The 25,272-nt window shown below is 49.6% G+C and overlaps 1 protein-coding gene across 6 annotated transcripts; it reads right to left on the bottom strand.

Moving 5' to 3' along the window:
• Positions 1 to 927: 927 nt before the first annotated feature.
• NAXD (NAD(P)HX dehydratase) lies at positions 928 to 24,213 on the bottom strand. Of its 6 annotated transcripts, none has more exons than XM_055244675.2 (10): positions 24,069 to 24,213; positions 17,388 to 17,538; positions 15,465 to 15,510; positions 14,439 to 14,527; positions 12,159 to 12,267; positions 6,650 to 6,700; positions 6,469 to 6,573; positions 5,662 to 5,782; positions 3,689 to 3,809; positions 928 to 2,561 (listed from the first exon to the last, which is right to left on the bottom strand). In XM_055244675.2, the coding sequence occupies exons 1-10, from the start codon at positions 24,112 to 24,114 to the stop codon at positions 2,411 to 2,413; spliced, it is 990 nt and encodes a 329-aa protein (XP_055100650.1). In that variant the 5' UTR covers positions 24,115 to 24,213; the 3' UTR covers positions 928 to 2,410. The 6 variants fall into 6 exon arrangements, with proteins under 6 accessions (XP_055100650.1, XP_063474699.1, XP_055100648.2 ...); XM_063618629.1 differs by having other exon boundaries at positions 928 to 2,697; positions 24,069 to 24,186; XM_055244673.2 differs by having other exon boundaries at positions 928 to 2,697; positions 23,942 to 24,175.
• Positions 24,214 to 25,272: the final 1,059 nt, after the last annotated feature.

The raw sequence follows: 25,272 nt of genomic DNA on the forward strand, positions 1-25,272 counted from the left end.
GTCAGGGCAGCCAGGCTGAAAGCCCGCTGGCGAGCTGTGACAGGATTCCTGAGCGAGAGGTGGCGGCCAGCGCACGGCAGGCTGCCTAGGCTACAGGACGGTGCCTCCTGAAGCACCCGCCTTGCTCCTGATCTCGCCTTTCTGTGGTAAGCCCAGCGCCACAGTTGTCAGTGACTCAGCAGGGTGACCCCTCTCCACTCTTCCCGCTCGCAGACTCGGCCAGGCCTCTCCCTGTCGCACTGGCATCTCTGAATCCCAAGGGCACAGGTGGCAGCATGACCCGTGACTGGGGGTACAGCCTTGCTCATCATTTAACCGTGACCCTGAGGTACAGGTCTCCTGACTACAGTTCAGAAGTCACTCACCTAGAAAATCACCCTAGTAAAGCTACCGCTACCCACATAGAAAAAGTCCCCAGAGGGCTCCTTACAATGAGGCATCTCGACACGGCTGCTCAGTACTGGGGCACTCTGTCCCCGACAGCCAGGCCACTGCCTCACGGGCCGCCCACCCACCCACACACACTTTCCCATTGCTCTCCTGGTCCAGGGAAGCTCCTGGGAGTGTCTGGCTGGAGCAAGTGTGTGAAATACATGGGTTTGAGAAAGAACATGGAAGCAATGAGCTGATCGTAAAAAAACCCATTCTCTCCTTTAAGCAAAGGGATGTTTTACTTACTTAAAACAAAAACCATACGAATAGTTCCTGTGACTGCTGAATCGTATTTCCTAAGGAAAGAAGGGGCTGCCTTGGGCTTATCCTTCAAGGTGCTTTATTGCAGCCATCATGAGAGAGGCACTGGCAATGAGGCCAATCGCACACAGACAGGCTTATATATTTTTATCTCCCTGGTATCTCACAATATCCTCACCTAAGAAAGTCGAAAGGTGAGCTTTAGCTGTTTAAGGAAAAAAATACAACACTCGATTTAAATTAACCAGATCTGTCTTTTAATAGTTACCAGAATTTAGATGTTAATTAATTCCCCAGAGGAAAAATGTCCATGGCACAGTTTTTCTGGAAAAGTTCACATGTAGACAGTGAAGCATCTGAAGTTAGGCATCAAATTAGTAGTGACAATCTTTTTTTTATCTTCAAAGTTCCTAGTTTTAAAGAAAGTAGAATCCCTCTGGGGCGTGTCTGCATCACAGGGTATCACTCAAGAGTCATCATCAGGCCAAAAAGACTCTGAAGGGAACCAGGAGGGTTTGGCCCTTGCTGTGGAAAGACGCTACTGAAAGCATAAGAGAACACCCTAATGCACGCGTCAGGCACGAAACCGTATCGCACCCTGCTAAGACATGGGACCAGAGAACAGGTCAATGTCAGGCCGCTCCAGGAAAACCATCCACACAGACAACAGAAGCTAACCCGAGGTCAACACTGCCATGAAGCGTGTTTGCTGAAACTGCAGTTACCAGTGACTTTGCTGGACGTGAACATCCCTGAGGACACGGCTGTGCTGCTTCCTAAGCATACATGACCACGATACTGTCTTTCCCTGGGTCTCCTTAGCGCCATCGCTGCACCAGACCCAGCATGCCCCAAGTCCTCCAGAGCCTTCTCCTGAGACAGCACTAGGGGCCACATCAGACCCCAGGCTGCAGCCCTTCACCGTGCCCCTCCCCGGTCCGGTCTGCCCTGCTGGGGCTGGTGGGTGTCATGGGGACCTGTGTAGACATGGACACCGGAGAGCATGGGACAGGAGGCATCTCAGAGCTCCCCGCCCACACACTCAAGGGTCAGCGTCACTCATGTTTCCTTCTGTTCCCATGGTGCCTCCAAAAGGGTTTCCAAACAAAGTCATCACCGATTACCCTGGAGGATGTCAATAAGCCAAATACCAGCAGCCAGATACCACCAAGCTAGTCACCACTTTAAAAGAAGATGAGCTGGAGAACGAAGCAGCCCTCTGATGGAGCCAGTCAGAGGAAATGCAGTCAGTGCAGTCGGGACTCAGGGAGACACCCGGGGACCCGTGCCCAGCTTCCTGCCGGAGGAAAGACTAGGGGAGGGAAGCGGGGGAGAAATGAAGGGCGTCGGCAGAGAGAGTAACAAGTAGAAACTTCGCCAGTTTGGGAGCAGGCCGAGAAAGAAATTCCGTTGAGCTGCTAAAGAATTCTTCATTCTCATGTGATTTGCTTCATTTCTGTCTTCCCAGTTACTACCAAGGAGCTAAGGAAAGTTCAGGAATACTTTGTTTAGTGTCGCCATAATGTCTCCAACCACGCATTAAGTTTAGCCAAAAACTGCAATATTCCAAATTTTTAAATTCTCAACAGCAACCAATTTATGCTCAAGTTGAAAATCTGGCAAGCACCGTGCGCCTTCAGCACACGCGTGGGTCCGGATTTTCCAGCACTCGCTCTCCTCCATCCGAGGTGCCTGTTTACTTCTGGTCTGCGTGGGCTCAGGTTTCGAAGAGCTTGCTGAAGGCGGCCCCCACCTCGGCGATCATGTCGGAGGTGGTGGTGGAGCGACCATGCTTCTGGAAGGCTTGGTGGTTGCACTGCCTGGTGAGAGAGCAGGCGCCAAATGCGGCCACCAGGAGAGGGCTGGACCTGCGGAGAGGGGGACGGCAGGAGGTGTGGGGAAGTGGGCGTCGTGGTCTGGGGGCCGCAGCTACCCTGGGCTCTGGTTTTGACTCCTGTTTCAATCTCGGGACCCCAAACTGTCAATTTCAAGTCTGATATGCCTCTGAGGAGAAAACAGGTTTATCACAGCGAAAACCACCATTAACCCTCCACTACTCCCTGGCAGGAGGCACACGGGAAATGTCTGTGTACTCGGAGACAGGGCCAGGGCACGCAGTGGGCCAGGTGTTCCCGGGGAAAGCCAGGCAGCACAAGCTGCTTAGCCCTGTTTGACTGTGCTCTCAGTGCCTGGGGGCGGAGGGCATCTGAGGTCTGAGCATGTGGATTCCTGCTACCAGGGCTCCATCTCCTGGGAGAGGGGTGGAGGGAACTAGAGTGAACCCAGCAGAATGAACAGTAAGACTCCTGCCCACACCCCTACCTCCTTGGCTCTCAAATTCATGTGGACACACCTAGTTTGGGGGATGGTCCCAGACTCTGCCATCCCAGCAATGAGGACAGATGAGGCCACTGGATGACAGGCCTGCCCACCCTCCAGAAGCCCGGGTCTGCCACACCTAGCACCTGCAGCTGCCACCCTGATGGGCTCACAGAAGAGAAATGGAGATGCTTAGAGGTATGGGAACTGCTTGCATTCATAAAGTTCCCTGACTACAGAACTGGGCCAAGGGCCCTGGTCCTAGAATTCTGCTGTCTCTTAAAAGAAAATTCACATCTTTAAGAACAAGTGTCTAAGTAAGCCTTGACCCTGTCTGTTTTCTATCTTAGTATTCTGTGTTACAGAGAGTAAACCACTCAACTTCCCAGAGCAGCATGCTGCTGGGCCTTGGTTGCACCTCGGAACTCTCTGGAGAGCTCTGAAGACCACCCCTGCCCCAGGCCCCATCCACAGTGAATGATGGACAGGCCCAGGCCCAGGTGTGAGGTGGAAGCTTCTGCCAAGAGGGTTCGCCTGTGCCCTGAGATCTCTCCAGTGAAGCCTAGAGTTCATTCTCAGTGTTTCCAGGGCTACTTATTCAACGCATGAGCTACTGAAATAGCTTAGAAAAATCAGACGGTTTCAAAGTAGAATAAATGAAGACATGTGGCCTTACCCATTTGTTTTCTCTGGTCCAGCAAGGAGTGCCCAGTGTACCAGGACGCCCAGGGAGCCCGACAGGAGGTCCCCTTGCCCTCCACACCTGCGGCTGCTGCCTTCCTGGCTGCACACGAGCACTGTACAGGGCAGAAGTGAGCAGGTGTCAGCATGGCCAAGTGTATGAATATGACAGTAGCCACGGGTGTGGAAGGCCACACGGCAGGCAGAGCCACACCCTCCAGGAGCAGCCTGAGGCTCCACTCATATCCTGCCCGCTATGGCTCTTCCCTGTTTGTTCCAAGGGTTGGAGGCAGCCTCTGTTTTACAGAAGAGGAAACCAAGACACGCAGTGGTGAGGCTGCCCCAGACCCAGCCATGTAGCACAGCAGGTTGGTGGAGACACCCGCAGCTCAGAACCGCCTCAGACGAGCGCAAGCAGGCAGCTGTGAGCAGAGCGGCACCAGCCTCCAGCTCCTCCCACCAGCTCCCGGGGAACGAGCCCTCACCTGCAGCCCACACTCCAGAGTTCACCTTAAACCACAGCTCAAGCACACAGGGCACCACCGAGCGAGGCCTCCACCGGCCTCATAACATCATGTATGCCTGTGTATGTGGGAATTCTCTATTTATTTGGAAAATGTTTTGAAAACCAGGTGTTACATTCTCTGAACCTGTTAGACCCAAGAGAGCCTTCCAAGTGATTCAAAAACCCTCATCTCAAAGGTGTCAGAGTCCCTCTGAGAACATCTGCTCTGTGTTCCTTGTGCACAGCTGTGTGTGGATGAGTGTGCGAGGGCATGTGAGGCTGTGAGCACGACTGCATGTGCATAAGTGTGAGTGTGCGAGGGCATGTGAGGCTGTGAGCATGACCATGCTTGTGTATAAGAGTGTGCGAGGGCATGTGAGGCTGTGAGCACGACTGTGCATGTGTATGAATAAGTGCGTGCATGTGCACATATGTGCATGTGAACGTGAGTGTACAAGTGTGGATGTGCACACACCCACCCACAGATGCCTCGGTGTTCTACCCTGATTTTGGTAACTAGTCAGCAGCCTCACAGCTCAGCAGGTGAGTGCATTCGCTAGTCATCATCTGTTCGGGCCTGAATGGAGGGGCCTTCCATTTTCAGAGCTAACAAGGGCAGGCCTCCCCAGATGCCTCGCTGACGCTGGGCCCGGCCTCTGCCCTGCTCTCACATGGCTCTTGCTGAAGCCTCCCCAGGCTCCATGGGAGTGGCCGGCTGAGACTCACCACACTCAGCGCCTGAGATTCCACTACCAGCATCAGCTTCAGGGCTTTCTGCACTTTCCAATCATTTTGATAAAAGAGAATGAAATGCAGTAAAATACCCACATAACTGCATGGATCGTGGGTTGCCACAGGTGAGATGAAGGTGGCAGCTGGAGACGCGGGACCCTGCAGTGTGCCCTGCTATTGCAGGCACCCTCCTGCCAGACTGCTTCTCATAACTGAGGCACCAGAATTCAACCAACGGGTAAGGCCCACGGCTCGAAAGCCTGCCCTCACCACTGTCACCTCCCCTGGCAAAACAGTGAAAAGTCAAAACACGGACTCTGAAGAAGGTGTGGTTGACGAGCTCATCAGGAATCCCTTTGTGTGAATGCGTGTGAACACGGGTGTGCACGGGAGAGGATGCGTGTGAACACGGGTGTGCACGGGAGAGGATGCGTGTGAACACGGGTGTGCGCGGGAGAGGATGCGTGTGAACACGGGTGTGCGCGGGAGAGGATGCGTGTGAACACGGGTGTGCGCGGGAGAGGATGCGTGTGAACACGGGTGTGCGCGGGAGAGGATGCGTGTGAACACGGGTGTGCGCGGGAGAGGATGCGTGTGAACACGGGTGTGCGCGGGAGAGGATGCGTGTGAACACGGGTGTGCGCGGGAGAGGTCTTCCAGGGCTCACGCTCAGTGCGGCCATGCTGACTGACCTGGCACCGGCCCATGCACAAAGGGCAGCCGCCACTCACCCTGCTGGCCATCGGAGAGGATGTCACGCTCTCCTTTCTGGACCACCGTCACGTTGCCCAGGGCTTGGCTGAGTCTTAGCACAGATCCATGGCTGTCACTGCTGTCCACAGGGCCTCTGAGCTATGACAACACAGGAAGACACAGAAAAAGCAAAGTCTTCCTCAGACACACGACATGACAGTCCTGTCCCATCCGCCATGAGACTCACGCTCTCGTGTCTAAGGGATCACCCAGGCACCTGTTAAAGACCGCGTAGGTGGGAGGATGCCCAGGATATCACCTGCAGTGAGTCCTCCAAGCAGATGCTGACACGGTACCTGCTCCAGTGCCCATCCTCTACCTGATCAGAGCAGGCTGAAGGAGGACCACCCAAGGCTGGGTTCTGGGAGCTTTGCAGGAGTAATACAAATTCCAGTCGTACTGGGCACTAACACTGATGGGACACTTACCATGTGGGGACTCGGCTTTACACAGGTTTCCTCATCTCATCCTCACAACCCCGTGAAGCAGACGCCATCATTACATTACAGATGAGGCACTCAGGACACAGACAAAGTGATCTGTCCAGAGTGCACTGCAGGCGGGGCTGGCTGAGCCCAGTCCCTTCCTGTCCCAAGCCCACTACACCATCCTTCATCCAATCCAAGCACATTAATAGGAAGACGCGCCATCCACTGGGAGGGGCACAGCGATTACTTGCAGATGTGCCCACAGGGACAGGCTGGGCAGAAGCACGGAGCTCGTCCTTCACCCTCTTCAGGACGAATGGGGCTTGCGTCCACCCTCCAGGGGGTCCACTGACTCACCACAGCGTCATACAGTCTGCTGAACTCCATGTGGTTGGGAGTGAGCACGGCCTTCCGGTAGCCTTGGATGAGGGCTGGCTGCTGAGCGACCAGCCACAGGCCATCCTGCACAGAACAAGGAGCCGTGCTCACTGCACAGGCCTTCCGGGAGTCTGAGCCAGGAGGAGAGAGGTCAACTCACCGCGTCGATGACAACAGGGATGTCCCTGGCCTTGGATGCTTCCAAAATGCCCTGCCAGAAGAGAAAAGCAGACTGAGCACCACGGCTGCTGCTATGGTGTGGATGTGTCTCCTCAAACTCATAGTGAAACTGAATTGCCAATGGAAGGGTCCTGGGAGGTGGGGCCTTTAAAAGGTGATGTGGCAGTGTCCTCATGGGTGGGTTTAATGACCTTTAAAAGGGGCATAAGCGTCTCTCTCCTGCCCTTCTGCCCTCGCCAGATGCCAGCACCCTGATGTTGGACATCCACCTTCAGAACTGTGAGCCAGTAAACGCCTGTTCATTATCAATTACCCAGTCTGCAGTACTGCTACAGCAGCACAAAAGAGACTAAGACACTTTTCCCAAGAGTGAAAGAAAATCGAGCAGACTCTTAATAAAATGCAACATCAGGCCACCAAACAATAAATGGAAAATAATCACGTAAATGAATAAAATAGAGAAGCAGAAAGACCCAATGAACTCGCAGAGCCCCTAAATAAGGCAGGACACTGGGAACTCTGAAAGGCGAAGCCCAGTGGAAACGCTATGAACAACAGCTGGGCTCCTGGGCTAACCCATGAAGACAAGACACCCCCCGCCCCAGCGAGGGCTTCCAGTTCTCCAACAGATACTAATATGCAGCATTTGGAGGCAAGAAATCTGAATTACTGAGAATTCCCCAAATCATTAGTCATTATGTATTTTTCATATCACTTTACTTATATGTTTTAAAATAACAACAATAATAAACAGGGAATCATTTTTCCTTGATAGGATTACAGTGAAGGTTTCAAAGGTTTTCCACTAAAAAAGAAAAACTACATGTATAGATACACACACATATATGTAATCAATATTTGGTGGTTATTATTATTATGAACCAATACATTGTGACAAAATTATACACTGCAGTAGCATGTAAAGGGATCTTGACTTGATAGACACCTGATTAAAATAGAAAACATTGAACAAAATACATGCTAAGAATAATTTAAAGTACTGGAAACTAAAGCCGTGTATATTAAATGAAATTTGAAAGCTGACAAAGCATTAGCTGCTCGCCTAACAAAGTGCTCATTTCAGCCTGTTTATGACGCACATTCCAGCCGTAGGAAAGTGTGTATTTGGCTCTGACACTGGTCTGAGCATTAGCAGTGTGTCCTGAAGCCCCTTCCAGGGAGGCAGGTACCTGAGACTTCATGGAAGCTTATTCCCTTTATTAACAATAAAAATTCTTTGTCTGCTTGCCCTGAGTTTGGCTTTACTGTTAAAACTGGCAGGCTTTTGCTAATTCAGATTTTAGATCAGTTTCTGATTTCATGTTGCAGTATTTGGCAACAATCTGACATTTTCATCTGTTTCTGTGTTTTCTTTTAGTGTATTTGCAAATAGTAGTCAAAAGCGAATATTCAAACCCTGGAAAATGCAATGTTACATGGGTCCCCTAGGAAGGTTTGCAGCATCAGAGCACCCAGTGCAGAAGGGTCCCCCCACCCATGGGAAAGCAAACCGTGGTACACTAGGGAGAAATCTGGGAGCATCTCTCAAAAATTTAAACATCCTTAGTCTGATTCAGCAATGGAACTTCACCCAAGAGAGTGGACAAAACACATAGATTGAGGACACCACTGATGTTAACACGAAAAGAAAGCTTAAAACAGTGTAAATGAACTAAATACACTGTAGTAGATCCATAAATTCTGATGTAGCTGTTAAAAATAATGAGTATCCACATATCCTTCCATGAAAAAGTCCCCAGGACACACTGTTAACGAGTGTGAAAAGAGCACAGTGTGAGGACAGGTGCATTGGTCAAGAGCCTGCGCTCCAGATTCAGACAACGTGGGTTCAAAGCCAGCCCAGGAACCAGAAGACTTAATGTTGTTAGACGTTCCCCCAACTGATCTTCAGTTTCAACATCATCCCAACCAAAATCGCAGCTGCCTATTCCACAAATCAGCAAGCTGATCCAAAACTGGAATGCATGGGACCCAGGAGAGCCAAAACAACCTTAAAAAGTGAATTTGGAGGACTCAGGCTTTCCGACGTTAAGGCTTCCTACACAGCCACAGCAGTCAAGACTGGGCAGCTGCAGGACAGCTGTACAGATCAACAAAACAGAAACAAGAGTCCAGAAATAAGCCCTCACATTTAGGGTCAACGGATTGTCAGGTAGGATGACAAGTCGGGAGGAAAGGAGTCTCTCCAGCACATGGTGCTGCAACAGCTGGACACCCACAAGCGAAAGACTGACGCTGGAGCCTCCTCCTACCACACCAGCATCAGCTCGACATGCACCACAGAGCTAAAGTAACAGCCAAAACAATAAGGCTCTTAACATGTAGGAGTAAACCTTGGGTTAGGCAGAAGCTTCTGAGATGAGACACCAACAGCACAAGGGACAAAAGAAAAAACAGCTAAATTGGACTTCAAAATTAAAAACCTGTGCTGTAAATAAAACCATCAAAGAAGTGAAAAGACAACCTACAGAATGAGAGGGTATCGGCAAATCATCTCTCTGATAAGGAACCTGTGTCTAGAACATACATAAAGAACTCCTAAAAGTCAATAATGAAAAGTCAAAAAACAGTTTTCAAAGTGGGGAGGAACCTGTGTCTAGAACATATATGAAGAACTCCTAAAAGTCAATAATGAAAAGGCAAAAAACAGTTTTCAAAGTGGGGAAAGGGTATGAATAGACACTTCTCCAAAGAAGATACCCAAACAGGCCAGGCGTGGTAGCCCAGCACTTTGGGAGGCTGAGGCGGGCAGACACCTGAGGTCAGGAGTTCGAGACCAGCCTGGCCAACATGGTGAAACCCCATCTCTCCTAAAAATACAAAAATTAGCTGGGTGTGATGGTGGGCGCCTGTAGTCCAAGCTTCTTGGAGGCCGAGGCAAAGCAATCACTTAAACCCAGGAGGCGGAGATTGCAGTGAGCCAAGATCACGCCATTGTACTCCAGCCTGGGTGACAGAGTCAGAATCTGTCTCAAAAAAAAAAAAAAAAGATACGCAAACAATCAATGAGCACATGCAAAGATGCTCAACAGCATCAGCTGCCAGGAAAACACAAACCAAACCACAGTGAGGTCGCCCACTAGAGTGGCTGCTAAGTAGACGACAACAGTAACAAGTGCTGGGGACGATGTGGAGAATCAGAGCCCTGGCACACTGCTGGAGGGAATGGAAAAATAGCGCAGCCGCTATGGGAAACAGTGGCAGGGCCTCAAAATGTGAAACACTTGACACCAAGGAGAGTGAAAACACATCTACACAAAAAGTGGAAACCAATTTTCCATAAATTAATGAAGAGATAAACCAAAGGTGGTGTATGCATACAATGAAGGATCAGATATAAAAAGAAATGAAGTACTGATAGGTGCTACAACATAGGTAACTCTAAATATAAAATTATGCAGAGTGACACAACTAGTCACTAAATAGCACACGTTAGTAATTCCATTCATATGAAATGTCCTGAACAGGCGAATCCAGAGAGACAGAAAGCATACTAGCTGAGTGGCTGCCAGGAACTGGGGAGACTGGGGAACAGGGAGCAGATGCTAATGGGGATGGGCTGCTTCTGGCGGCAATAAACATATTCTAAGGTTGATCATGGTTATGGTTGCACAACTATGAATATACTTGAAGCCACCGAATAGTTCACTTTAAATGGGTGAAGGGTATGGTAGGTAAATCATCTAAATAAAGTCGTTTTTAAAAAACCATCCCCGCAGTTTCTTTGCTACAAGATCCCACGGGCGTCTTGAATCCTTGCCAGGACTCAATCTGTCATCAGAAGAATGGGGCTATGAACAGAAATCTAATCGGGTTGTTTTCAGGCCTGCACCAGATGATGACCTCATTCAGGAATGTCGACGAAGTAGGAAGCCTCTGCTCCGCATCAGACAGACACAAGCTGAAAGCTGACCAGGAGGCGGCAGCCCACGCTAGATGACCTGAGGGCTCTCAAGACCACGGCAAGAGTGTACAGGAAGCAGAATGCGAGGTCCGGAGTCTGGGCTGCAGGGGCAGCGACGCACACCCTCACCTCCCACCTTTCACACTTCCACGCAGTAGAGTGGTTTTTTAAGATACCAGTTTTTAAATTATGAACTTACATTCACACAGAAAATAACCTGAAGCAGAGCACTCTGGCTTGTTCACGTTTAATTCATCCGCACCCCCAGGATGCAGAGCTGGACAGGAAGCAGTAGCTGTGCACTGCAGACCCGCAGCCTGCAGATGGGACTCCCCACTGAGAGCCTCTCCCCGGGGATGACAGAGGGTTCTACTGCTCCTAAACATGGCCACCTCCTGCTTCCCGGTGAGCGGGTAAGGCCTTAAAGCTCAAAGAAGGGCTCCCGTGCTGACTCCACGCCACTTCCCTGGTCTGTGCAGTGTCAGCCTGCGTCTGCCTGCCCCTCAGATGACTCATCCTGCACTGCTGGCTCCATCACTCGCCGCCGCCTTCAAGCCCCACAGCCTCAGAGACCCCTCCATTAACTAAGCACCCAACGGAGTGCCATGCAGATGGCTGGCATTTTCAGGGTGACTGCTGATCTGGGGAACACAAAATGGCCAGGCACCTCCTAAGGGCTTTAAGCGTAGTCCCTCACTAATGCCCAGCCTCTGATCCCCATGCAGTCACCACGCCTTGCACATGTGAGCGCCCTGTGGCACCAGCCCATCTGGCACATTGTGTCTTCCCCCAGGAGCTCTAACAGGGGTCCCCTGGAACTTGAGAAAGGGTCTCAGACGGCAGTCCCTGAGATGCACCCCCACAGGAGCACAACCCCCAGCAGAGACACACCAGCCCAGGGAGCGTCAGAGGACGCAGGGAACACAGAGCTGGCAGCCATCCCCATCTTTTTATCGCCCCTGATCCCAGGTGGTATTTATTTACAGCAGGCACAAAGTGATCAGAATAACTTTCATCTTTTTGGATTTAGGTGGATATAAGATGAACTTTAAGAAAGAAATACCAGCATAAATGAGAGTCCATGTGCATATGCATGGGGGCACGGACAAGCAGGCCTGTGTCACCTCACAGTCTGATGTCAGCAGAGCATGGCGCCAGGGCTGTGTGGGAACAACAGCCCAGGAGGCTGAGGGAACCCCAGGGTCCCCCAGCGAGAAGGGGATGGCCTGGGAGGTACACCCAGGCCTGACCCCAAACCTCTGTCAGCTCCTCACTCCTGCTCACCCTCTCCTCACATCAGACAGAAAACATCTGAGCAACTCCACACACACACCTCCTGCAGCTGCTCCGTGAGAAAACAGTCGGGCCCGGAGGGAAGCAGATCTCAGCACAGTTCCTCACCACCTTTGCACTCAGTTTTCCTCCATCCCTCAAATCTTATCTCAATCATGCCATGAAGAGGCACACGGAACACTACACAAAATGCAAGAGAAATGCCTCTGTTCCAACTTCACGCCTAAGGGCTCAGCCTGTCATGAGGGCAGTGAGTGAGTATACACATTACCTGGACATTTCTGAGAAGCGCGTCGTCTCTACCCAAGCCAGGTCCTACGACAAGAGCATGCAGCCGGGGGAGCCATTTCTCCACCTCGTGAACAGCACTGGGGCTGTCGCTGAAGGAAAGGAAGGCCAGGATGGTTACCCACAATTTCTCATTTATTTACTGTCATGTATTTGTTTACATTTTATTTTGAAAAAATAATTTACAAATAGTAATGACTTTTAAATAATTTCTGTAATTTAGATTTACTATTTAATCAGTACAGAAGGCTCCCATGTACCCTTCGCCCAGCCTCCCCTGAGGTTAACGCCTCACACACCCACATTCCGGATCAGCATAACTAAGTTCACATTGGTTAATATTATTCATTAAACCACAGCGTTTTCCAAATTTCCCATTTCCTCTTTATGTCCTCTTCCCGTTTCAGGACCCAAACCAGGCCCCACACTGCATGTGACCATTGCCTCTCCCTGATCTGTCTTTTAATGCCCAGATTTAGATGCCTAGCTTTCAACAGTTAAGACAAGTTAGAAAAAGAGTGATGGCTATTTTCAAAATCATCTTTGCCCTCTAAAGTTAGCCAGTTTGTTTCCATCACATACATGTGTGGCTGTAAAGCCTACTTTGTGTGCTTATAGACCAGGCCCCATACAACACACTGATCCTGCTGCAGTTTCTCATTCAGAACAAGGCAGGGGTTTGCTTTTTCAGAACTCCTTCCTGTTCGGTGTGACCTCTCCTAGAGCCCACTGTTAAGGCTTCTATCCCCTTTCCTCCCTGACAAGCTCCCTTGTCAGGGTCACCCCGCACTGTGAAACGCACCAACTGTTCTCAGGCCTCATCTCCAACTGACCCAGAGTCGCACACACAGGCCCTTCTAGAGCTGTCTGGAAACATCTGCTTCACTGACTCCTGGAAGCCCCTGCTGCCTCCTCCCCAGCCCGTGCTCCCAGCATCTGAGTGCCAAGTCCCCCCTACCCCCAACCCCAGCCCCCTCCGCCTCTTACTCCCTCATCTTCCAGCTTTAAGCACTGTCCACATGTGCATGACTCCCAAGTCCATGTCTCCACTGTCCAACGCCCACTAGCCGCATCCCTTGGATGTCTAACCGGCAGGCAAACTGCGCCCCACACCCAACGCCTCATCTTCATCCCACCCAAGCCCGTTTTTCCACCACATGGAGTGACCACTCGCTCAGACCAAAACCCTTGGTGGAGTCTGTGCCACTTGCCTTTTCCAATCCAATCTGTCATCAGATTCTGCCCCTAAACTTTCCAAACATACCCAGAATCCAGCCCCTCTCACCTTCTGACTGCACCCTTCCCTCCCACAGATCCTTACCACAGCCTCCACCCCAGCCCCAGGGGTCCAGCCCAACAGCCGCCAAGGAGCCTTTATGACCCACACTGGCCCTGCCCTGCTCACTCAGGGCCAGAGCCACAGCCCTAACAGCAGCCCCACACCCTGTGGGGCCCAGCCCTGCACCTCTTGGTCACCCGACAGCACCCCACCTGGAGCTCCGCAGCCACTCCTCCCTGGTGTGGAGAGGCCGGACTCTACCCAGGTGTCATCACACTGTGCTGCCGCCCTGACCGCCCCTCTGCCCACTCTCACAACCCCCTCCCTGCTGCCGCTCTCTGCGGTTCCTTCACCACCTGACATCCTCCTCTCCCTTGTCTCCAGAGCAGCACAGCCCAATCCAGTTGGTGCAAACACACACAGTGAAAAGTAAACAGGAGTGGAGCAAAAGCTCCACTCCTGCACCTCCTAGCTACATTTCAAGCCCTCAGTGGCCACAATCCTGGACGGCAGAGAGAACACCTCCACACAGCAAGCTCTATAGCACAGGCTGTCTGGGGGAGCCCCACGGGGGCAGGTGTTTGCCTGCCCAGTTCCACGCTGACCCATGGAACGCAGGCTAGGGCCTGGCGTCAGACATATCTGCCGGGTGCAGGAAGGGTCTTGTTATTGCTCAGAGGCCCTTCGTTTCCACCTTCTGCAAACCTGTCACACACAGCCCACAGGGCCTCCCTGCCTCTGGAGCTGGGCCCCAGCCATTTCCAACAGGCCCAAGTTCCCCCCACCCACCTCTCCATCCCTCCGTGTTTGTCTTATTCTGACCACAGAAGAATGGGCTCCTTCATTTCCCTACTTCCTCTACAGCACCTGCTGACAAACTCTGAGGATGGAAAATCCATCAGACGCTTTCGGTGTCAGTGCCAAAACCCCAAATGATGCAGGAGGGAAAGAGAACCCACGAGAACCCGGCGCAGAGCGACTCACAGAACTGGGTGGACGATCAGCTCCGGGCTGTAGGCCTTAATCACAGGTGCAGCCGCACTGGCACAGAACACGTGGGACAAATCTGCGCCCTGAGGAAGGAGCACAAGAGGCCGACTCAGGGACCCGGTCCACAGGCTGCAGAAGACTCTAGCATTGCTGCCCACCAGCCAGACACAGCCGTCCAGCGCTCATTACTCAGCCCTGGTGACATGCATGAGAAACGTACTAGCTTGGGTTACACCCAGCCAGGTGGCTTAGCAAAGGGCCAGGGTGCATAGCACAATACCTAAAAAGAAAGACTTTTGCCGCCACCACAGCGGCAGGGTCAGAGCCACACACACCAGCACAGCCCAGCTCGGCCTGGTCACCCTCCAGGAGGAAGGGTCACAGGAAGAGGCCGGCTGTTAGCACTTGCTCAGTGCATGGGAAACTGCAGGATCAACTGCTTCAGCTGGGACCTACAAAGGCATCCCAGGTTCACTTTGGTGGAGTACAATACAAATCACACTTTAGATTTTAAAAATGGGCTTCAATTGAGGCCAGGAGCGGTGGCTCACACCTGTAATCCCAGCACTTTGGGAGGCCGAGGCAGACAGATCACGTGAGGTCAGGAGTTCGAGACCAGCCTGACCAACAGAGAAAAACCTGTCTCTACTAAAAATACAAAAAAAATTAGCCGGGCGTGGTGGCAGGTGCCTGTAATCCCAGCTACTCGGGAGGCTGAGGCAGGAGAATCGCTTGAACCCAGGAGGCGGAGGTTGCTGTGAGCCAAGATCCCGCCATTGCCTCCAGCCTGGGCAACAAGAGCAAAACTCCATCTCAAAAAAAAGAAAAAAAAAAAGGGCTTCAATTGAGTGATCTTGTTCATGCACAGGATGTCAGGATAGACTTCAAGGTGTTTCTATTACCTATGATTACCCTAAGACGTATTCAGATTTCTATCAGAAAACATTTGCTTTAATCATATTTAAATAATCAAACTCTCTCCCAGAAAAATCCCAATAAAGAAATTTAAAGTAAACATACCACTTTGAGAGCTGAGATTGCTGCAAAATATGGGGCTCCAGTGTACCTAAAAAGAAGGTATTTAGAGTCAAAAACTTCTGAGAATAAGGTAAGCATACATTGATCAATAAATAGGTTTTCAATAAAAATAGGCATAAATAATATAGACATGGTTTATCAGTTTATCAATAAATAACAGAGACATGAAGCACACAGCACAAACCCAACACCTAGAAGATGCTCAGCAAATGTTCAATGAACACGAACCAGGTTTGACTAGAAATTTTTTTTTTTTTTTTTTGAGACGGAGTTTCACTCTTGTTGCCCAGGCTGGAGTGCAATGACGTGATCTTGGCTCACTGCAACCTCTGCCTCCTGGGTTCAAGCAATTCTCCTGCCTCAGCCTCCTGAGTAGCTGGGATTACAGGCATGTGCCACCACACCCAGCTAATTTTGTATTTTTAGTAGAGACGGGGTTTCTCCATGTTGGTCAGGCTGGTCTCAAACTCCCAACCTCAGATGATCCGCCCACCTCGGCCTCTCAAAATGCTAGGATTACAGGCATGAGCCACAGCGCCCAGCCAGAAATGTCGATCTTTTACATAAAACCTTCATGCACTTCAGGAGAGTGACTCTCTGGCAGCAATGCCTGCAGTCTCTCTGCAATGTGAATGTTCAAGGTAAGGAGCTGACCGCAGGCTTCTGCCTGGAGAGAAGAAAGTGACAACCACATGTTCGGAGCAGTCGGGCATGGATAGGGTCCCAGAGTGGGCAGACCCTGTCCTCCAAGAGTAACAGTCTGCAGAGGCCAGATGGGGGCCACTTGGGACAATCAAGAAACGGCACCCACCACCCAGCTGCTTCCACCTCACTGTTGTGGAATCCCTGGCTCTCTAGGTCTAAGGGCACTTCAGGCACAGAAAGGAAGAGCCTTGCCCTGCATCAGATGGGCAAATGCAACCTTTATGTCCATTCCAAGCAGTGAAATGTTTTGCTAACCCAAGAAAAAGACCTGGGCAAATGCCGATACACATCACCTTACATGGCCTTCTCCTGCAAAGCAGTGTCAATAGAAAGTGTCGTAAATGCAAAAGAAAGTACAGAACAGGCAACATACACGCACACACGCTTCCATCACGTGAAAACAAGCCTCACTAAGAAGAGAAAGGCATTAAAACAACAAGAAAGCTTGTCAACTTGACTAACAAAGGTTGTCCTCCAAGGGCTGCAGGGAACAGGTGCTCTTGGGAGGCAGCACACACTAAGGCAACGGGGGGACAATTCAGCAGCGTCACCAGCATGTAAAATGCATGCATACCTGATCCAGTAACAACTCTAACACACCTGATGGCACGATCAACAGCTGCAAATGGAGGGATGGGCAAAGAGAGGTACCACATACATGCAAACAGAAGGCAAGCAGACACAGAAAGAGGAGCCACGGCAGGCTTTCCGTCAGACGCAGAAGGTATCCTTCACACCCAAGGACAACTTACAGACAGCTATGTACCCAACACAGCAGCAAAACAGAACAGAAGCAAGCTAGGGATTTGTCAAATTTCACAAATGACTTTCAGTAACGTCTTTAAATTGACAAAGTAAACCAAGAGGTTGCTGAGTGTTTCTATCCTAAACACACAAAACATGCCTGTGGTATGAAGTCCGGTTAAATACAGAAAAGCAGAAAGTGGAAAAAGCAGGCCCATTTCCTCACCACAAGCAAAACTTAACACTGATACACACAAGGGAATAATTCAGCCAGGGCTCCTCAGGGTTGTTTCCTAGTTCATCAAAAAGTGGATCACTGAGAAATACTGACTGTCCTATCAGGCTGCATTTGGAAATGATTCCTGAGGTCAAACTAGACAGCGTGAATGACAGGCAGGTAAGCAGCCAGCCAGCAACTGACTTTGTAAACACCAACACTGCACATCAGCTACTTACTCCTGACAGCCTCCAACTACGCCTATTCTTCCATCTTGCCCTTTGTGCTTTGTGGAAGACAGAGGAGGTATAATATTTCTCACCAGCTGCAAAGTATTTTCCATATCCTTTATCGAATGTGCTTTATGTAGCGAAAACGCTCTTTCTAAAACTGAAAGACAAGAAAAATGAATAATTCAGAAAGGTAAACAGATATTGTTAGTACACATAATAGCCCATTAGCCAAAACCCTCTCCAAAGTTATTACGAATGCTATAGATTTTTACCCAATGGTTTTATTTCTGTAAGCAAATACAATGTTCAAAATTACATTAACACATGCAATTTTTTTTCTTTTTTTGAGACGAACTCTGACTCTGTCACCCAAGCTGGAGTGCAGTGGTGTGATCTCAGCTCACTGCAACCTCTGCCTCCCAAGTTCAAGCAATTCTCCTGCCTCAGCCTCCTGTGTAGCTGGGATTAAAGGCATCCACTACTACACCTGGCTAATTTTTGTATTTTCAGTAGAGATAGGGTTTCATCATGTTGGCCATGCCGGTCTAGAACACCTGACCTCAAGTGATCTGCCGCTGCAGCCTCTCAAAGTGCTGGGATTACAGGCGTGAACCACCGTGCCCAGCCTGAACACATGTAATCAACACATATAGTAACACATGCTATTTTTTATTTATTTGAGACAGAGTCTAGCTCTGTCACCCAAGCTGGAGTACAGTGGCACGATCCTGCTCACTGCAGCCTCCACCTCCTGGGTTCAAGCGATTCTCCTGCCTCAGCCTCCCGAGTATCTGGGATTACAGGCACCCGCCACCCTGCCCTGCTAATTTTTGTATTCTTAGTAGAGACAGGGTTTCACCACGTTGGCCGGGCTGGTCTCCAACTCCTTACCTCAAGTGACCTGCCCGCCTCAGTCTCCCAAAGTGCTGGGATTACAGGCGTGAGCCGCCCCACCAGGACAACATATGCTATTTCTATCAGGCTTATTTTTGAAATGTATATGAAATTTTGGAAGACCATTTAATTTTCCAGAAAGTTTTATCAAGTAAAAAAATGCATTATTACTTAATAAACTATCTTACTTCATTTCGATTTCCCTTTAGGATTTTTAGGTCTTTTCTCTCCTCACAAACTGGAAAGCAAGCTCCCACCTGTAATCCACTGGGATGCTCAGAAGTCTGACAGATTCATCATATTACTCCCAACTGTATTCCAACACTCGACTGGGTATTAATTAAATAACCTAGAAATGGCATTCTAAACATGGCACACCTCTTAAATTGGGTTCAAAGCGGCATTTAAAGTAATTTCATGATCTTGCATTGTCTCGAAACAGCTACACTTTAATTGGCCTTTCTTGAAGAGCTTCCTCTATTGTATATTTTACCTTAATATTTAAAACAGCTCGGCTATGAAAGAAATGCTGGTATGTTCTATAGAGCTCAATGAATAAAGCATACATTCTCCCAAGAATGAAAGGATCTTTGCAAATATAAACAATATATTTTCAAACAAGGCACTCAATATTTTTATCCTTCCAATTATCTCAGCAGCAGAGAAAAACCAGTGTCACAAGTTCCACTGACCGCAGCCCAAAGTTGACTGAGCGTTTCATGGCAAAAGAGCTTTGTCTTTTAAACTCCTACAGTTTTACTCTTTACTCAACAAAATTTTTGAAGGAATTTTCTTTATGAGTAGATGTAACTGCCTTAGCTGATACAGCAGATGCTGGGATTCCCCAAGATAAAAAGATCCTATGAATCCCCATCAACCCAAATCCTTTTTTTTTTTTTTTTTTGAGACACAGTCTCCCTGTCGCCAGGCTGGAGTGCAGTGGCACAATCTCAGCTGGTCCAAGCGATTCTCCTGCCTCAGCCTCCTGAGTAGCTGGGACTACAGGTGCATGCCACCACGCCCAGCTCATTTTTGTATTTTTAGCAGAGACGGGGTTTCACCATGTTGGCCAGGGTAGTCTCGATCTCCTGACCTTGTGATGTGCCCACCTCGGCCTCCCAAAGTGCTAGGATTACAAGCATGAGCCACCGCACCCAGCCCAGCCCCAAACCTTTTCACCTTCTTCCAGACCAACACACGATAAGACCTGGCACAGAATCACTGTAAACTGTGGGCCACGGAGAGACACAATGAGGCCTGCTGCGCTACCTGCAGGGGACCAATGCACCCATCCTTGAAATCCCTCCAGGCAGGCTAAATTATGGTTTTAAAACAATACACTTGTCTAGAAGAGACATTTATGGGGCCAGGCACGGTGGCTCACAGCTGTAATCTCAGCACTTTGGGAGGCCAAGGTGGGTGGATCACTTGAGGTCAGGAGTTCAAGACCAGCCTGGCCAACATAGTGAAACCCCATCTCTACTAAAAATACAAAAATTAGCTGGGCGTGGTGGTGCATGCCTGTAATTCCAGCTACTCGTGAGGCTGAGGCGGGAGAACTGTTTGAACCCGGAAGGTAGAGGCTGCAGTGAGCCGAGATTATGCCACTGCACTCCAGCCTAGGTGACACAGCGAGACTCTGTCTCAAAAAAAAAAAAAAAAAAAGACATTTATGGATATTGATCAGCACCCTGTCTTTGTCGTGGGGAGCTGTTCTATGCACTGAAGGATGCTGACCAGCATCCCTGGCCTCTACCCAGTCAGCAGTGCATGCACACACACCCAGTGGTGACAACCAGAAATATCTCAACACTCCCAAATGTCTTCTGGGCAGGGCAAAATGAGCCTGGGTTAAGAACCACTAGTAGAGATGCATGCGTGTAGTTTTAGCACCTTTAAATATAACAGTACTTCAAATTAAATATTTAAAGTCATATAAAATATAAATTGTGACCTATGAAATCACAGAGAAAAACGATTTGGTCAGACTTCAACTTACGGATGTTAAAAATTAACATTTATATCAATGTACCCCGCCTGATGAAAACAACTCCTAAATGGTAATACTTGATAAATGTGTATTTCTCACAATAAGAAAAGGAATAAAATGGCTCCACCAGATAATACTATACATTTTCCAGGAGGCTTCTTTCTCCCAATAGCCAAGATTCATATCTTATAAACATCTGTATCTTAAATTTCAGATTTAAGTCTTAAAGTACTATAGGTGAGATATGAAATATTTAATGTTTATATCAAAAAGGGCAAATATCATAAACCGACATTTAACTACCCATTTGCACTGTGCCTCATAGTTGAAATAACCTATACATTACCAGAAAGGATCTGACACAAAATTAAGCTGCATCCACGAGTCAAAGTGGAGCACCTGTCGGGTGGAGGGGAGTGCTGCTGCCCCTGTGCAACCAGTGTCAACCAGCACCCCCAGGAGGGCACAGCAGGGCTGCCTCAGGGTCACAGCTGCAGCACCAGAGCTCCCAGGTATGCTGTGTTCCAAGTGCTTGTCCTCTCCGCATCTGCTCCTCAGAACGGAAAAGCTTCCCTTCTGCGTCACACCTTGCTGAAAGTCCTCCCAGTGCTTCTGGTACTGGGATAGCAGCTGTTTGATCTTTTTGGCTGAGAAAGAGGAGATGTGCTAGTCCAGGCATGGATACGCTTAAAACCTACAGGCTTTAAAGCTAATAATGATTTTTGTTGTTATTCAAATAATGACAAGAACACATACAATTTTTCCTCCACTTCAAGGGAAGCTTTATTAAGATGGTAAGATATCAGGGGACTTAAACATCACATACAATACACAAATATGGGCCACTTTCTAAGGCAGATTTATCTACAGTAGGTTAAGCATTAAAGTCCCATTTACCACAAGCCAAAAATATCAATTCTGATTGTGTAAAAACACACTACATTCAAATAGCAATCTTTATAATACCTAGGATGAAAACATGGGGGGGAATCCTGTTTTGAGCTATTCCTTTATCTTATATAAAAGGTAGTGTTTTGGAGCCCAAAATGTGCAAATCACCTTCACAGCAACTTGATCGACCCACCAGCGGGAGTCACCTCCTCCTGCTCCTGTTCCGTTGTAAAATCTTAAGACTTTGTCAGATTCCCAGTTCCCTGGCCATGATGCTACTGTAAGGGCTGGGTCTAAGAACCCTGAGAACAAGAAGCATCATCCAGAAACTGAATATTTAAAGATTTACACATGAGAAAGATGGCTCTCAAATGTAAGCTAGCTTAAAATTATTTTAAAATCATAACATAATAGTAACTTTTTTGCTATATAATTTTAAAAATTCAAAGTGATACTAAAAGTAACTATTATTACATGTGGGGTTCTGAAACTTTTCAAGCACACAGACAACCTACATGGTAGGGGTTGACCTGGACATAAGAAGGAAGTTCTTGTGTCTGGACTGGTGGGGAATCACCACCCTACTACTGTGTGCCCACAGGGAATGTGGCACCATCCGCACGCTGCAGCACTGACTGCTCCCATGTGGGACTCAATCACCACGAACACAGCCTGGCACAGAACAAGACACTTGATAAATGTTCGATGAAGTAAAGACATCGTGATTCACTCTCCTCACTAACAGCCAGTTTATCTTTCTCTCACAGATAAGGAAACTGGGGCCCAGAGAGAAACCTGTGCAGATGCTGTGGTTAGTAATGGACAAGCCAGACCACAAGACGCTATTTTACCAAAGTGCTGCCATGTTTTTGTTTTTATTTTTGTGGGCATATAGTAGGTGTAAAATGCTGCCATTTTAAGGCAAAATAAGAAGTACAGCATTTTCACTTGACTAGAATTGTATTAACGCAAAGTAAAATCCAGGCTGCTCACCAGCACTCACCTAAGATAAACAGCTTCTGTTAGCAAAAGAGCCAAAGCAGGTCAACTAAACTTCCCAGCACTTGGCAGTGAAGCAAGTTCCAGCTGGCTTACTGACGTCACCATTTGAACTTATCCACAGAAACATTTACATATAAACATCAAAGTTCTGAAGGATAAAAACGCCTTGACAATAGGTGACTTCAGATTTATCCCATTCAGTGACTCTTCAGGACAATTCTGAGTCTGGAAGAACAGGTTAAATTTGTTTGGCTTTTGTTTCAAGGAAGCATGTCTGGGGAAGACTATCACTGCTGCTTTGTGCTAAAAGTGCTTTTAGTACAGGAAAATTCTACTTCAAAAAAACAAAAATACTTTAAGTTAATGTGAATTATAACTAATTCAGAGCATCTAACAACAATCCCTAAGTTAACTGAAATATTCCCTAAAGCCTCAGTAATATACAACTCTAGCTGGCTTTTCGTAAAAGTTTAGGCAGTCTGATAATAAATCCTCAACCAAGTGCAAGGAAAAATCTTGCTACTAATCACGGTGTGTGAATTTAAGGTAAAGAGCTACAAATAAATCTCTAAATAAAGTGTTAACAAGCCTCCCTGCTGGTGTGAGTGAGGTGCAGAGTGGAGTACCTTCTCAGTGCCACCCAATGCATTCTGAGTGTGTGCTGATGAAAACAAAAAGCCGAAACTCTCTGACGATGCCCAACATATACACAAGGTAAAATCTGTCTAATGACTACAGCAACAAATGGTGCACTTAACCATTTCGGCCACTCACTTGCTGCAGAATCCTGGCTAAGTTACTTTCTCTGAGCTTCTGTTTATCTTCTATACCAAGGTGGATAACAGCAATCTCTCCTTAAGAGAAATGAGATATACACGAACTACTTCCTGTATAAAATATGTTAGATACACCAATACCAACAAGGCAAACAGAAAGACAAAAAACCCTATGAAGAGATGGGGCTCCAAGCACTTGCTCAGCTCCTTTTTAAATTCTTTCTACCTAATCCGTTCTATTTGAAAAGGCATCTCAGCGTGCAAGGACCAGCCAAGGCCAGGGCAGGGCCCTCGGGGACATCTGGCCAGCGCTTCAGGTTCTGGGGATGACTCAGGTAAGCCTCCCTCCCCAAGGGACCTCCTGCACGCACACACACACCCCGACCCGGGGCGGGCGAAGGAGGCCTGGCTGGTCGAGTCCTTTTCTGCGGCCCAGGCGTCGCAGTATCCAGTACCTCTCGTCCAAGGACGTGCAGGGTCTGTACTTGCCCAGTCGCACTGGGGCTTCAAGTTGGGGATGCAGACACGGCCCTGCTCCTGGTGTGCGCGAAGCTCGCGCACGCTCGCCGCGTCCCTGGGCCCCAAGAGGGGCCCCGTCTCCAGCTCGGACCAAACAGCAAGCCCGGAGTTGGCGAGCATCTTTCCCAGACCGGGGGCGGGGACAGAGCAGAGCAGACGGATCCGACCAGCGTACCACGGCGCCCCAGGGTCCTCCTATCGGCCCTCGGCCCCCCGTTCCCCGGCCACCGCGCGGGCTCCGCCGCTCACGCCAGCTTCCGGGACGTGCACTGGCTCCAGCCCAGCGCCACACTCTGCCCCTCTGTCACCCCGCGCGGAGGCTCCCATCACCCGAGCCGCGCCCAGCCGTCGCCGCGCCGTTCCAGGAGGCCTCCCTTCTCTCCCTACTCCGCCCCGCAGGCCACACGGCGCCCCGGCCACGCACGCGGGCTGCCCCTCGGCGGCGCTTCCCCCTCGCGAGCCTGCAGAGGCGGTCAGCGGTCGGGTACCTGCGTCCAGTGGCGGCCCGTACAGCGCGAGTGCGGCCGAGAGCAATGCGACAACGGCCGCGCCGACGACCGCAGTCCCGGCCCCCGCGCGTGTGACCATCCCCGGGCCAAATGGAGTCGACCTTACCTCGCCTGCAAGCCCAGATTGCCCCACAGCGAGGACCCAGGGCCATTGGGCAGCATTCCGTATTCCCAGCTGCCCCCGCGCCGCCGCCGGAAACACAGCCATTGGAAGCTTTTTCCGGTTTCCCGACCGCCCCCGCGCCGCTGTCGGAAGTGGGATCCCAACTCGCTCAATCACACTCCATTCTAGATGATTGACAAGCGCGACGCCCAACCCGGCCTGGCCCCAGCTCTGGCCTAAGAGAGTTCGGCTGGAAGGCAGGTTGAAGAGTTAACAACGCTCTGGTTCAGGGTCTGGGTTGTGTTTATCGGCCCATTTTTAGGCATGCGGAGTTATAGAAAATGATTTTGCCGGCAGGTGGAGTGCCGAGGCCCACTATGTGCTCCCAATGTAGCAGTCAGGTGCCTTTCTGCTCCAGGTGCAACCTCTGCCCTGAACCCCAAACCAGCTCACTGCGAGGCCCCTTCGCTTTCCACCGTCTCAGGTAAGGGCAGCTCCATCACTCCAACGCTGAGGCCCAAACCCTTGGAAGGCATCGTGACCTCTCCTGCCCTCCCACCCACGCTCCTCCTGTGGCTGATGGCCTCTCACCTCCACCGCCACCCTATTTGAAGCCACTCTCATGGTGCTAAAGGAAATTTGTGGGGCCAGGTGTGGTGGCTCACGTGTGTGATCCCAATGCTTTGGGAGGCCAAGATGGAAGGATCATTTGAGCCCAGGAGTTTGAGACCAGCCTGGGCAACATAACATAAGGAGACCCCCTTCTCTACCAAAATTTTTTTGGAAAAGTACCAGGGGATGGTGTTGTGCACCTGTAGTCCCAGCTACTTGAGAGGCTGAGGTGAGAGGATGGCTCAGCATGTCAGAGGCCTTTTAACCACAGCGATTCCATCTTGAATAGGGACTAGGTAAAATGAGGGTGAGATCTACTGGGCTGCATTCCCAGGAGGTTAGACATTCTTGGCCACAGGATGAGATAGGTGGTGGGCACAAGATACAGGTCACAAAGACCCCACTGATAAGATGACACAGTAAAGAAACCGGCCCAAAGCCTACCAAAACCAAGATGGCCACAAAAGTGACCTCTGGTGTCCTCACTGCTCATTATTTGCTGATTATAATGTATTAGCATGCTAAAAGACACTCCTACCAGCGTCATGACAGTTTACAAATGCTATGGCAACATCAGGAAATTACTCTATATGGT

The sequence above is a fragment of the Symphalangus syndactylus genome, chromosome 15 (genome assembly GCF_028878055.3).
Source record: "Symphalangus syndactylus isolate Jambi chromosome 15, NHGRI_mSymSyn1-v2.1_pri, whole genome shotgun sequence".
Classification (NCBI taxonomy): domain Eukaryota; kingdom Metazoa; phylum Chordata; class Mammalia; order Primates; family Hylobatidae; genus Symphalangus; species Symphalangus syndactylus.

Bases quoted from the DNA above. Each gene is read 5' to 3' on its own strand.
- NAXD (XM_055244673.2), bottom strand. From the start codon at position 24,170: ATGGCTGTGTTTCCGGCGGCGGCGCGGGGGCAGCTGGGAATACGGAAT. The intron at 17,539-23,941 runs GTACCCGACCGC...CTTGTCTTTCAG, and splicing joins CGGGCCGCCACTGGACGCAG to TTTTAGAAAGAGCGTTTTCG. The intron at 15,511-17,387 runs GTAAGTAGCTGA...CCTTCTTTTTAG, and splicing joins GTAGTTGGAGGCTGTCAGGA to GTACACTGGAGCCCCATATT.